The sequence below is a fragment of the Salvia hispanica genome, chromosome 4 (assembly GCF_029641045.1).
Source record: "Salvia hispanica isolate PSC_SH4W2 chromosome 4, Shi_PSC_v1, whole genome shotgun sequence".
NCBI classification, from domain to species: Eukaryota; Viridiplantae; Streptophyta; class Magnoliopsida; order Lamiales; family Lamiaceae; genus Salvia; species Salvia hispanica.
In genome coordinates this window covers 45,130,857-45,145,607 of record NC_142695.1, presented here as the reverse complement: position 1 = coordinate 45,145,607, position 14,751 = coordinate 45,130,857, and the positions used below count along the sequence as shown (strand labels likewise).

At 34.8% G+C, this 14,751-nt stretch overlaps 3 protein-coding genes across 5 annotated transcripts; 1 reads left to right on the top strand and 2 right to left on the bottom strand.

The window, feature by feature from the left end:
* Positions 1 to 1,419: 1,419 nt before the first annotated feature.
* LOC125193089 (sphingolipid delta(4)-desaturase DES1-like) lies at positions 1,420 to 3,292 on the top strand. The gene is made up of 2 exons (XM_048090818.2): positions 1,420 to 1,607; positions 2,333 to 3,292. The coding sequence occupies exons 1-2, from the start codon at positions 1,458 to 1,460 to the stop codon at positions 3,164 to 3,166; spliced, it is 984 nt and encodes a 327-aa protein (XP_047946775.2). The 5' UTR covers positions 1,420 to 1,457; the 3' UTR covers positions 3,167 to 3,292.
* Positions 3,293 to 5,031: 1,739 nt separating this feature from the next.
* Positions 5,032 to 7,640, bottom strand: LOC125195214 (uncharacterized). Its single transcript, XM_089069561.1, has 6 exons — positions 7,505 to 7,640; positions 6,068 to 6,618; positions 5,917 to 5,970; positions 5,690 to 5,793; positions 5,580 to 5,618; positions 5,032 to 5,493 (listed from the first exon to the last, which is right to left on the bottom strand). The coding sequence occupies exons 2-6, from the start codon at positions 6,141 to 6,143 to the stop codon at positions 5,344 to 5,346; spliced, it is 423 nt and encodes a 140-aa protein (XP_088925687.1). The 5' UTR covers positions 6,144 to 6,618; positions 7,505 to 7,640; the 3' UTR covers positions 5,032 to 5,343.
* Positions 7,641 to 10,113: 2,473 nt separating this feature from the next.
* Positions 10,114 to 14,751, bottom strand: LOC125191780 (uncharacterized). 3 transcript variants are annotated; one of them, XM_048089191.2, is made up of 8 exons: positions 14,432 to 14,751; positions 13,437 to 13,565; positions 12,989 to 13,114; positions 11,985 to 12,158; positions 11,531 to 11,659; positions 10,898 to 11,008; positions 10,580 to 10,689; positions 10,114 to 10,359 (listed from the first exon to the last, which is right to left on the bottom strand). In XM_048089191.2, the coding sequence occupies exons 1-8, from the start codon at positions 14,673 to 14,675 to the stop codon at positions 10,273 to 10,275; spliced, it is 1,110 nt and encodes a 369-aa protein (XP_047945148.2). In that variant the 5' UTR covers positions 14,676 to 14,751; the 3' UTR covers positions 10,114 to 10,272. The 3 variants fall into 3 exon arrangements, with proteins under 3 accessions (XP_047945148.2, XP_047945149.2, XP_047945150.2); XM_048089192.2 differs by having other exon boundaries at positions 10,898 to 11,005; XM_048089193.2 differs by having other exon boundaries at positions 11,985 to 12,128.

The following is a 14,751-nucleotide window of genomic DNA, read 5'->3' as shown; positions in this document are numbered from 1 at the left end:
ATAATCTCTTCGTTGATGGATTCATATTTCATTTTGGAAAGTTCTAAGATAAGTGTGTCATTTTTTTGGTAAACATCAACACCTTTAACTAAACTTACTCAGTTCTTTCTCCTATTTTATTTTTTTTCCCTTCGTTTAAATAACTAAATGTCAATTTTTTAAATCTAATACTTCCTCCATCTGCCATTAGAAATCCCAGTTTACCATTTTAATTTTTTTGCGGTTAAAAGTATTGGTTCACTTTTACTATAAATAGTAGGTAAACCCTACATTCCACTAATTCATTTCACCCACATTTTACTATTATTGATTGGCGGACACACATGTCATCAAGGAGGGGCTTAAGCCCTTCCCTAATTAATTTTTTTACTATTTTAGTTGTATTATATTATAATTTTATTGATATTTTGTGTAAAATGATGTACAAAAAGCTCCTATCAAAACACAAATTACAAGTAACTTATCATCTCATCCAAATTTAGAATATATAGCCCCTAATATAATACTCCCTCCGTCCCAGATAATTCATCCCAGTTTTCCATTTCGGGCCGTCCCACATAATTTGTCCCATTTCATTTTTACCATTTTTGGTGGCGGACCTCATATTCCACTAACTCGGACCTACTCACATTTTATTATAAAACTAATATATAAAGGTAAGACTCACATTCCACTAACTTTTTCAACCCACTTTTCATTACAATTCTTAAAACCGTGCCCGGTCAAAGTGACCCGAATTATCCGGGACGGAGGGAGTAATTTTCTGCGCCCGTCATTGCTACTATTATAAAATAGGTCTCACATTACATTTTGTTTTATACTTCCTTCTATCCTTTAAATTTTGTCACATTTTGATCAGGTACGAGTTTCAAGAAATGTAATGAAAAATGAGTTGAAAAAGTTAGTGAGATGTGAATCCTACTTTTAAAGAATTCTATTAGTTTTATAATAGTAGTAAAATGAGAGTGAAAATGAGTTAGTGGAACGTAAAGTCATTATAACGGAGAGAATAACAAAATTTCGGGGATGAAATAAATAACTTCTTTTTAAATCCGTGCCGAATTCTAATAGTAATACTGACCAAATGGAGTATGAAAATAAATGTCTCACGAGACTTACAGAGGTAATAAAAAGGAAAGTGTCAAATAAGGGACGGATGTAGTAATATGGAAAAGCGTGATATTATTTGCAAAACAACTATTCATAGTACTCGGCTATATTTAGTATACTTGCCTATTCATATTTATTAAAATCATATGCATCCAATTTGTAAAGGAATCAAGCTCCATGTGCAGCTGCAATCATAATGATCATAATCCCCAAATTACCCATCATATCATGACAAGAATATTCACAATCTAGCAGGGCAATAACGTAAAAACGTGTTCGTGCATTCAAAATAAGAGACAAATAAAAGTCACTGCAATCTGAGGGAGAGAGAGAGAAGAAGAGAAGGAATGGGATTTGAAGGGAAAGAGGGAGCAATGGCTACTGACTTTTTCTGGTCCTACACTGATGAGCCTCACGCTTCCCGCAGGAGGCAGATCCTCTCTCAATACCCTCAAATCAAGCAATTATTCGGCCCTGACCCCTTCGCTTTCCTTAAGGTTTGTTTATGCATTTTTCACGTTTTGCAATGTAGGTTTTTATTTCGAGAATTCATACGAGATCTGTGCTGAAACTCATTTTTGTGTTTGTTTTCTGCTGCATTCTGATTTTGGTGCATTTAATTTTGTGATTGAATCCTGAATTCATGTAAAGTTTTTAGCTGTTTTGTTGCCATTTTGTGATCAATGCTAGGGTTTTTGTTAGAAGTGATCTGTGATGGGGATTAAGCCATTCACTGCAAGAGGAAAATTACTTATTGAAGATAAAGAAATTTTACTCTGTAAAACTTAACTAGGGGAAAATGAATTTCATTTGTAATGTGGATTTAGTCTTCTTATTTGATCAGAACTTCAAAAATCTTTGCCTCCTAATATTGACAAGTGTTCTGAGATTCTTCTGCTAGTTTACTGTAACATTAGAATCTAAGTATAATAGTTGTTTGAGGAGTATCATTAGTATTTTGTATAGGAGACTCCCTTTTCTGTTTAGAGTGAGACAAGATCATTGTGTTCAAAATCCCCTGTTTTGGTTTTCCAATTTTGCATCTGTATGGATGATCAGTAGAGTCGAGGGTTGCTGTTTTGGGATTGGGAATTGGATGATTGTGCTAAACATGAACTTATTTAGCATTTGTCGTGTCTTTATACCGCAATGCACAGAATGCTTCGGAAAAGGTACGAGTAACTAGATTGGATAAAGCTTTACCTTGTATCCTTCATTGCAGATTGCTGCAGTTGTGTTGCTTCAGCTATGGACTGCTACTTTCTTGCACAACGCATCCTGGGTGAAGATACTTATAGTGGCATATTTCTTCGGCTCTTTCCTCAACCACAATCTTTTCTTGGCCATTCACGAGCTTAGCCACAACCTAGCCTTCTTGACTCCTGTCTACAACCGGTGGCTAGGAATCTTCGCCAACCTTCCCATTGGCGTGCCCATGTCCGTCACTTTCCAGAAGTACCACCTCGAGCACCATAGGTACCAAGGGGTGGACGGACTTGACATGGACGTCCCAAGTCTCACAGAAGCCAAGGTTGTGAGAAACACCGTCTCAAAATCCATATGGGTTGTTCTCCAACTATTTTTCTACGCTCTCCGGCCCCTCTTTCTCAAGCCTAAACCTCCCGGCATATGGGAGTTTATTAACTTCACTATCCAACTGGCCCTTGATGCTGCCATCGTTTGCCTCTTCGGCTGGAAATCCTTCAGTTATTTAATCCTGTCCACGTTTGTTGGAGGCGGGATGCACCCCATGGCCGGACACTTCATCTCAGAGCACTACGTGTTCAATCCGGATCAAGAGACGTATTCTTACTATGGCCCTCTCAACCTCATGACATGGAGCGTCGGCTACCACAATGAGCACCACGACTTCCCAAGAATCCCCGGGAGCAAGCTGCACAAGGTGAGGGAGATTGCACCCCAGTTTTACAAGGATCTTGATTCGTATCAGTCATGGAGCCAGGTGATCTACATGTACATAATGGATCGAACAGTCGGGCCATTTAGCCGGATGAAGAGGAGTCAGTCAGTGTTGGACAAGAACAAGTCTGAATAGGCGTGTAAGATTTTTGAATATAGTGAATTTGTTTGTTATAATTCTTTTCTGAAGCTTTCGGCTGTTTACTTATGTACTAAGAAATTCTTGATGCTAATTATTTTTTGAGAAAGAATTTTGGATGAATTATTTTTCCATGATTTTGAATAGTCATATTTCTCTCTCTCATTAGCATAGCATCCAGATCAACTTCAGAGTGTTACATATTCAATTTTTTGGGAGCAGAAAACTTGGACTGATGCGAGAACCCCCATTTCAAGTCCACCTTTGGTTTGAAACAAAATCGACTTTTTCTTGAACCACTTTGTCTGGAATGGATATGTTTAGCTAGGGATGTCAATCGGGCTAACCCGTTCGGGTTCGGGCCAGTCCACTCGGGTCGCCGGGCTATTTGGGTGCGGGCCATTCGGGTTATGGATTTTTCGGGTCATAAATTTTCAACCCTAACCCTAAATCGTCGGGTTTTGGGCTAACCAATCGGGCTATTCGGGCCTAAAAGCTTTCGAAAATAATCTCTTGTATCAAAATTTTCTTCTATAAAATGATTTTAAATTTTAGATATTTTTTTCTTTTTAGTTTCGAATCATATAAAATCTTCAAATTTTCATAGTTTTCTTCAATAATACTTGAAAAGAAGCCTTCATCTCGATCAACTACAATATAAATTAAAGCTTGTGTTCGTGTCATTATTATAGCATTGTTCGTAACTAATTCTTATGAATATTAAAAATCATATCTTACATGAATCATTATTAAAATGATAAATATATTAAGATTTTGATGGGTTAGTTCTTAATTTTGTATTGATTGGCTTTGGAGGTGGTAAGACACTAGTAGCAGATGATGAGACAGTGCAATAATGAGTTGAGATGGAACTTGAAAGCTGATATTGTGAGATCGAGTGGAAAAGTGTAGAATGAAGATTGAGGATTCAAAATATAAAAATCCCTAAAATTTAATATTTTATAATTAAAACTCACAAACCATCGGGCCAACCCGCAACCCGTTCAGGCCGATCCGTTTAACCCGCCAACCCATTAGGGCCAACCCGTTTAGCCCGTTTTGTATCCGAGTAGTAAAGTTACAGCCCTAACCCGCTCATATTACCGGGTTGTTCGGGCCGGCCCACGGGTTTCGGGTTGAATTGACTTCCCTATGTTTAGCTAAAGATGCAAATAAAGTTTAAAAAATAGATTCAATCTAAGAACTAAATTAGAAGAGAAATTCAAGGCTCAACAAAAGTATTTGCTCTTCTGTATTGAATGCATCTTCTGTGTAGTTTTCTGTATTAATTAGTAGTATAATAAATAGTACTCCCTCCGTCCCAAGGTATTAGACCAACTTTCCCTTCTGGGATGTCCCAACATATTAGACTCATTTCCTTTTTTAACAAAAAGCATCTATCTTATTTTATCCTCCACCTACTTTTTTCTCTCTTCTCTCCCCTACTTTTTCCCTCTCTCATACTTTACTCTCTCCACTTTAACTATTTAAATATCAATTCCTTAAATCATGTGCCCAAAAGAAGTGAGTCTAATACTCTGGGACGGAGGGAGTAATACATTCATCTCAAGCAATTCGCATTTTTCTTTTTCATTCCGTCCCAAGCGATTTGCACTATTTCTATTTTAAGTAAGAATTAAAATATATTTAATTAAGATATTAGTGTTAATTTAGTGTTATCTTATTACACTTGAAATACTGATTTAATTACACTAATTGCTCAAATCTTAATTTATTCTTTTGAATTCCAAATCTTAATATATGATCCAAAAAGAAAAGTGCTAGTAGAATGAGAGAGAGTACTAATCTTTATATCTTCTATTATTCGGGGAAAAACACCTCCAAACAAAAGCTACCCTCACTTTTATTTAATTATTACAAACTATTGGAACCCGAGCCGTCCTAAATTGAACCGTGATCAACGTTGTAATTTTAGTGAATACAACTTACAATGTGCTCAAATGCTGTTATGCGACTTCGAATTTTTACTGTAACCAGTCACCACGAGTAAAGCTTTTAAGTAAGAAATTCATACAATGCACACAGTAGTGCAGTTAGCCCTAAAAGTTGTCATCATCATAAAAATACCCAGAAAAAAATGCAACGCTGGGTTCTGAGGCCCTGTTGAGATATTTCTGTTGAAGAATCAGCACTAGACTGTTGTCAGATCATGCTTATGCAGAAGTGTTCAGAACCTCATCTCCACAAGGAACGTAGACGAGAGGGAGTCTGGACTCAGCAGCAGGTGGTCTCAGTTTCTCTTCAAGTGCAGGCTTTGGCGGTCTTGCGTGAACTTGTTTCAGTGTCTCTGCAGGAATATCAAACTGCAAGCCAAAAGAATAAAGCAATAGTTGAAGCATTATGTCAAATATTTATCTTGACCATTTACTTTCAAAGTGAGCTTGCCTACCTTGTAACTACAGCCAGCTACGCAAGAACGAAAGCATTCCTGAAAGCAAGAATGCAATTAGGCACGACCAAGCAAACTGGAAGTGTTCAAGAAGTTGAGGTGGCACGAACCTCCGAGGACCTGGCAGAACCAGGGGAACGATCAATATACGCACTCCACTGCTTGTCCTTGAGGACAGGGTCTTTGTAGCATACCTTGTCACATTCTCCCAAACCTGAGTTTGCATCAATAGCATCAGAGTTTCCTACTAAATTAATTACAACGCAAGAATACCACAGTGTTTGTAGTCTGTTTATAAGAAAAGAAATCAAACTGAAGATTGAAAATTGAAACTTACAATCGTCCCATGTCTCGCCATCAGCATCACATCCCTTTTTGCAGAACACTCTCCCTAAAGGAAATCAGCACATGATTAATCAGATAACCGCGAACAAATTCCAACAACAAAAAGCAGGATACTCAGATACAGGTCACGTATATTGACTTACTTATAGGAGTCAATGTTTGCAAACAACCAGCCATTTTACCTATTTTTATACCTGAAACCAACAATATCTCACACATACACTTCCTATATCATCGCATATGATAGAACTGACGATACCCGAAATGGTCATCCCAATAGAACTATTACAAGACACAACCGTTCTAGGGGCAGCCGTCCAGGTGGTTATGTGTCTCTTTCACAAATATATACCAAGTACTACAATAAAAACTGCCGCAAGAATACTGAAACGCCTGTATGGATAAATGCGTAATTTAACTAAGATATGGTTAGAAACATGGTTAAATGTCAAATTGGGAAAAATACAATAACTGATTGTCCTTACCAGGCTACTGCATATACGGTTCACAACCATCATGATTACTACCAGTTTGAGGTTATACTACATTACAAGAAATATCTATCAAATACATGTATGAAATACCCCTAAATACCTCAAAACTCTCCCACAAACAGCAATGCTGTCTTCTTTATACAGATTCAAAACAAAATAGTCCTCCACCCTCAAACACTTTGATCAGGGGTTCCAAAAACCTAACAAAAAAAATATTGTTATTATATTTTTTTAAAAACTAATATTATGATTAACAAATTTCTGTCTTTACTAATATTATAACTAGGTATTTATCAATTGCAATGCGATGCACGAATGCAGCGAGAAATGGATGTTGTTTGTATCAAACTGAATCCCTCCACATTCGAGAATATTCTAATAGTAATTCACAAGTATTGACTACTGACAATATACTAGTTAGAAACGGCAGTACATGCAAATCGGGAAAAATACAGTGGTTCATGCACCATTCATAACTAATTCTCCTTCGTGAGATGCGGAACATCACAGCAATTACTTGTTTGACTACTGTCATCTCAAATACACATGCAAAATACTCCCAAATCCATTCTATGCTTCAAAGTAGAATTGTCTCTCATGACACAATGTCACAATATTAACCCCCGCTCTCTATATTCTTTGAAGACGACTGAGGCGCGTTGGGCCTCAATACCTCAGAACTCTCCTACAGGCCACAAGCAGCAATGCTGTCTCTCATATATAAATTCAAACCAAAATAATCCCATTTTCCATACAACTTGCTGTTACAATACAATCTTCAAACACAGATTTTACTCCATTTTGCTCAGAAGTTCAAAAACCTAACATCAAAACTCATGTTAATCATAAACATATTTCCATCTTTTTGATGGAATCGGCATACGGAAACTCCTTATCATTATCATTCGAGAATATTCTAACAATTTGAAAGTATTATCAGACAGAATCCAGGAAAATCAATCACACTCACACACAAAAAGCTTCTAAATCTTAACCCTAGACGTCCGGAATCGACATTTGCATGGAGCACAAAACAAAGAAATTCAACAATATTTAAACAAGAAAAAGGTAAACAATTGAAATTACATGGGATTTGGAAGAGAGAAGCGTATTTATGGATGCACTGAGAGTTGCATGGAGGCGCCCATTGCTCTGGAGACTGGATTCTGGAATCATTCTCTGTGATTAATTCTTTGTTTTTGGTTGTAAGGAAATCAATGTGTTTCGACTCTCTGCACTGTAAAATGAATTGAAGAAAGCTGGCCTTCTTATTGGGCTGTATTCTAAAGTATTTTTTGAAATATATAAATCCAGATAACGGCTATAAAATACGAACAATTATTAACTTTTAAATTTCACTTTTTAATTTGATATTATACTAAAGCGAAACTTACTATTTTTAATTTTCGATTTTTTTAAAAGGTAAGTTAGGCATGATTATTTTATGAGTAGTGATTTAGAGACATAATGTCTTCATGACATAATACCCCTATGTCACTTTGACATAGCTATAGTTTATATCATGACTAATTTACCTAATGCTATATTAAGTAAATTTAAACCACTAGATTATGATTCTTTCACATAATATAAATCTTAATACACATTAATACACTTCTTTGGATATATACATATTTTATATTATGATTACCGTAATATTGTTTGCAACGGAGGAGATATAATTATAGTGTACCATACCTACACATAACATAGGGAATAAAATATTTAATATTTAAACCATTAAGTTCTGATTGCAAAAAATATTTAGTTATCTAATATTAATAATTTTAACTTGTATATAAAATAAATGCAGCATCAATTTTTGAAAGCAAAACGTTTTCTTTCAATAAAAAGTTTTCTATCAAAAAATTTAATATTAAATTTAAATTTTATTTATCAATACCAAATTTATAACATAAATTTTAATAAACAAATATGAAATAGCTCCATAGAGTTTCTTTTTATAATTTTCTTATTAATCATAATCTATAATATATTATTACAACTTTTCTTCCTATTAAATTCAAACAAACTTAATAATTCTATCTTTTTGGCATTTTCAAACCTTTTATATTCATTTTAATTCAACGATGATAAAACTTGTAAATTTTTTACAATTCTTTATATTTTAGTTATTATTATGAGAAATTGAAATTATGAATGTGCAAAAACACATTATGCATTGGAGTTATAGTCTGTTTTATATAGAGTTTTTTTATTTATTCTAAAATGATTGTAGTTTTTCTTTTAAATTTGAGTTTAAGATATTGGAGTTAGATTTAAGAATGTAAAAAACCACGGTATGCATTGAAAATTGATTGTAACTTTAAAATTAAAAATTGTTAAAAATTTTAAAAAGTGAAATTATTCTTGTGATATTCTTAAAATAAAACAGTAAACTCAATTAGTATTAACATGTCATATATCAAATATAGTATATTCAATGAAATAGTGAATCAAGCATTAGAATTCTAATATTTTAGAAAAAAAGGAGAAAATATTAATTATATGACTTTAAAATGCTAAATAGATTAGTTAAGAATATGTAACTTTTTGTCAGAGGTTTGATGCAACGTTCCAATACCGTTCCAATACCAAAGGATTTAGTTATATCACAATTTTGAAAAGTAATGAATTAAAATCAAATCAAAATCATAAACTTAATTAGTATAAATTTTTAATTTTGCAAAGTTTATCTAATATCATAAAAAGAAAAACATAAAATATTAAATAATATTTAAAATATTAAATAACTGAGTTAAAAACACGAGATAAATTTTAAATAACTGATTTAAAATATTTAAATAACTGTTATTGGAGTAATTTTTATTGAGATTCAACATAACATACCAAAAATTAATGAAAAAATTAGTGAGATAAGGAGAGAATAAATTGTGAATTAATTTCTTAAAGAATACGTTAATTTAGTTGACGGATATGGTGAACATAGTTTTAAATTTAATACTACTAGTTTATAAAATTACATAACCATTCAAAAATTTAATAAATTTTAAATTTTAGTTTTATTAGTTTTTCATTATAATTAACAAAAAAAAAGATGGTCAAAGTGATAAATTTTTCATTATCCTTCTTTTATTTCATTTTTCATATTTTCAAGCTTACAAGTGAATTTTTTAAAAAAGGGTTAAAACTCAAGAGTGGTAAAATTGAAAGTGGGTCCCAACTACTTCCATTTATATCTTGTGTAATTAAGCATTGAGATCTTAATGAATACTCCTATATATAGATAATCATAAATGCAAGGGCAATGGAGTATATAGACACACAATAATTTTTATTAAAAATAAAATATAATGCTTAATTACTACTTTAACCTCATTATGTCTTAGACATTATGTCTCCAAAACATTTTTCTTATTTTATACCACTAATGTTTACTAAAGTAGATATGATAATAGTATTATGACTGAGATTTATATAATTATTTGAGATCAAATATTTACTTTTTAGTTATTGCTACTTCCTTCTGTCTTCTTTTTCATTCCAAAATAAACTTTCTATACGACAAGAGTAATAGTACTATTAAGTTTAATTGAGACAGAATGGCCTATTTTTACCAGCACAATTAATTTAAACTAAAATAAAAGTTAAACAAAACCCTTAAATTATTAGTATTATCATTCACGCCCAGACGTTTTGTATTTTATAGCTTGAGTCGAGATCCAAAAATAGAATGAAATACGAAATGAGACACTAACAATGAACTGATGAAACGTTTTGAAGCGTTTAGCATATTACTACGCCAAACTGATACAAGAAATGGAAGGAAACTAATAGCTGTAAGATATACAATAAAATTAGCATGTGTGATTAACAATTCAAGATTGTACAGGCTACCGGACTCCGGTGGAACGACGTCGTCTTCTCTGATCCCGAGCTTGCGCCTGCTGAATGGAAAGAGGAGGCCGCCTATTGTGTGCCTACACATTTAGGTGAGATATCAAATATTGAAAAGCTATCCCTGCTGGAGGTGTTCAAGCTGAGTCTAATCCATCTGAAAACTCTCGTTCTAGTGTCAATCACCCAAAAACGCTCCTATAGCTTCTATACGATTATGTCTAAGCGATATCAGAATGCAGAAGGTCTGAAGGTGATTATATCTTATCATGTACTAGCTTGCAGACAGAAATAGATACATACCCCGATTTCAGTCACAAAACGGCAGGAAGAGCATTGAACTGCTGGTGCTCCATGTGGATACATAAGGAGCACTGCACAGCCTCCGCAATTTACTTGGCCAACTTCATGGGCTGCAGAAGGTTGGGTGACATCAGTCCAAGGGCTCAGACGACATAGTTAGGATATCAAAACCATCAAGGGCAAATTTCAACGTCCAACAGGCATAGGTCATCTTTTTCAGTGGAATGTGGAATGTGGAATGCGGATAATGAACAGGTTACTTAGACATGACAAATCTTTGTCTCGAAGCGACTGTCTTTTGCATCAAGCGAATGTTACCTGCTAGGACGAAATTGACTTCCTGGCATCCTGGGCATCTAATCCACTTTGCTCCTTGCGGATATAGACACAATTTGCGGCATGTACCACAAACTAGCTGTGCTTTCTCTGCTTCAGTACAACATTTCCAGTATGAATACAAGTATCAAAAGGTGAAAACCAAGCAGAAAATACAGTGTGCGTTCTTTGAAGGAACATGCTAATGTCAGAGCCCCTCTCTCTCTCTCTCTCACACACACACAATAAATTAGCCATTGTAAAATTTTGACCATCATGATATCAAATACAGTAGTTCTTATCAAATCTGATGAATCAACTTTGCTTCAAGATTCTAAAAATTAAATCTGTATCAATTGTTTGAACATAAACCTTACCTTGCAACTTAAGCTCATATATATTTGATCAAACTTCAGTTCAACGAAAGTTAACACTAAACAGAGCATCCAAAACTGACAGGAAGGAGGAAGCTAAACTAAGCTTGCAAGTTTCTTTGAAGAAAATGTTTACTAAATGTGGAAGATTTAGATGCAGACTCATTTTCAACAAGATATGTATTCACCACAACTAGCAGGCACTAACTTAACAACAATTATGCATACCTGGAAATTGGAAATCAGTGATGAACGTACTCACCAGAAGATGATGATTTAGGCACTGGCGTCAACGAGTGTGGCTTTGACTGAAGCTGTTGAAGAGGAGATGCAGGCTGGAGCATAGGTGTTGGTCTCTTCTCCTCATTCTTATTTTCTTCTTCATTGTTTACTGCATTTAAATAGCAGAGCAAGGACAAAATCTGTCAAAGCTAATATATAAACTTCATTTAGCATAACTCCTACATAATAATTTCAATGAAGCATAAATAATTTCAATTAATAAACAACATGCCATAGGAAACCGGTACATTTTGCCTCATTACAGAGAGCAGAACTTGAAATGACCCAGAACAGAAGGCATGAATCATTATTCCATAAATAGTAGTCGTCAGAGAAGAATTCGTCCTATGAAATGGAAGAGATCTACTGAACACAAGGAAAAGTGAACATGAAAATTAGAATTTATTACACGGCAAGGTATCCAACAAACATACCAGAAGGTTGTTCGGATAACAGCAGCTGCTGTGTTGGAGGTGTAGCTGGCGAAGACTGCCCTGGCGTGGGCATCTTTTCTGATTCGGATTGATGCATTTCATCATCCATTTCTGTAGTTTTTGGTTTGCTTCCCATTTCACAATCTAAAATGTCCAAGTTAGCTGTCTCTGGTACTACTCATCAAGCAAACATACATGCAGCTGTTACACATTGTGGGCCAATTCCTATTAAAAATGACCAAATATTTACACATTTCACCAGCTTCTATCACCAGAGGTTAAATATCCAGATTCCAGACACATTGATGCATATGATTTCAGATCTTTAAATCTTTTCTTATGTAATTTACATAATTTCACCAGCTTCTATAGCTGGAGGTTAAGTATCCAGAAACATTAATGCTATGTTCATGCTGAGAGAGTTTCGAATGGTTGTCCGAAAGCAAAGAGTCTAGTGGCTGCTCTAGATTAATTAACAGTAGTCTAGGAAAGAAAAGTCAAAACTAGTGTTGATGAATTATGTTTGTTTAGGAAAGCCTGAAAGGAACTTGAAACTAGTACAACTAAGTAGCGGCATCAGCTCTGTTGTCAGTAAAGTGATGGCAGAGTTGAGTTCTCAACTTAACTCAGGGGTGCTTCAGTTATCACATTCCCTGATCATTCAGCATACTTTTTTTAGCTGTGGATCATTCAGTATTACTAATATTATGTACGGAGTATCATATTCATATTATCTTAATTTGCATCACCAATCCAACATGAAAATCTGTCGAGGATGACAGATCCAGTAGACTCAAAAGCAATCATTCTTCTGACTAAAAGGAAATTGCACAATACAATGCTAGTATATTATTACAATTTTCATGGATTGAATATATACAATACACATAAGATGCATTTCATTATATGGACAAGTGGACACTATACCCTCTTGAAGAGAATGCATCATAAATAAGTTAATGTGGCATTCAAAATAGAAACAAAGAATTCAAGGCATAACTCACTGGAAGACACAGTTGATGGCGGCTGCAGTGGTGGTGTTTGTGGTTGTGGCATCTGACACGGCAGCACTGACTCCCATCCAGGTGGTGGACCTTCATCTAAGTCTTCATTGCTCTCCTCCTTTACATCTGAGATGTCCGGGGTAACAAATCTAAGACATGGTACACAAAGTATAGAAAGAATATAACCACAAAATGAATCAGGTTTATGCTCATAGAAGAGTTCACAGGCAAAAACATCCCACATGCAATTCTCATTTTCCCAATCATTTAAATAATCATTAATCATTATTCAATGGAAAAGCAACATTTAATCAAATTACTTAAGAGGTGGTAAGTTGAACTTATAAATGTATCTACCTAGTCTAGTCTGATAATTAAATTACACTAGAAGAATGATACCAAGATGATTCACAAACCAAAACCATTAAATAGCAAATAAAACTGCAACCTATTGGGCCTGGTGTTGTGTTTTCCAATGCATTTACAAGTTTACCAAACTCCCATCCAGGTGGTGGCCCATCATCATCGTCATCATCATCATCTTCATCCATGTCGTCTTGTTTGCTGCTTGTCATATCTGATAATGTAATGAATTAATTTTTCTTAGACTGATATTTCAGGTACGCAAACAAAGCTAGCATGAAATAATCACAAATGAAGAGGATTCATTAAAGTAGCTTTAAAAAGTCCAAAGGGAGAGATACAGAAAAGGTCTTATATCAAACATAGCAGAAAAGAGTCCAGTTATTACTTGAAGCCAATGCAACACAAAAAGATAACTGCTGGAGAAGTTATATAACTAGTTGATTTCATTGATTTTTGACAACAAAAACTACAAAAATGGACATAGATATTTTTCTTCCCCTATTCTTGGTTGATAAAGAGCCAAGTATCCAATGATATATTAATAATTATAGCTCTGTGTCCCTCTGTTCTTTCTTATCCTACCTCCTACTGCTAGATTTTGCAAGCTTAAAAACATTGTCAACAAATGCCACATGCCAATCTAACGCAGCGTCCATAACATTGATATACAGAATGTAGCAATCCTTGCACAGAGATAGGGTAACACCGCAATCCACCTTCCCCAAAAGCCAAAAGGACAAGCCTATAGCATCTTTAACTAAAATCAATTCCAGAAGTTGTATAATTGTTCAATGTTCACGAAAATCGACTAAACAAAGCTATAAATCTATCCAAAGCAGAATAGTAGCTCATGAAATCCCTAAAACACGGCTAACAACGATACGATCATGAAAAGAGGTTGTTTATACTGGAGTAAACCACAATATGACTGTACTCAGCAAGATGCTATTATTATTTTGTTTTGTTTTGATTTTTAGAAGAAAACCTAAGTAGTCGAGTAACAAGAGAGTGGGGTAATAGAAGATTATAAAGTAAATTGTTGAAGAAAATAAGTTTAGCTCCTAATTTAGACCTAACCAGAAGAAGGAAGTAATTGAGGGGGTTCGGGGGCGACGAAGTCGAATCCAGGCGGCGGTCCATCCTCTTCGTCTTCGTCGTCGTAATCCGGCGGCTGAAGAGTGAGAATGCACTGGAATCCAGGCGGAGGACCGTCATCGTCATCGTCTTCCCCTTCTTCTTCTACCACTACTTCCTCGGCGGCATTAACAGCTGCTGCTGCTGCTATTTCCTCTTCTTCTACCATGCTAATGTCCTCTCCCATCCCTCTCTCTCTCAGAGTCTCAGTGCTGATTTGAATAGAGTCGCTTTGAATTTATTCAGAGCCTTCACAAATCACA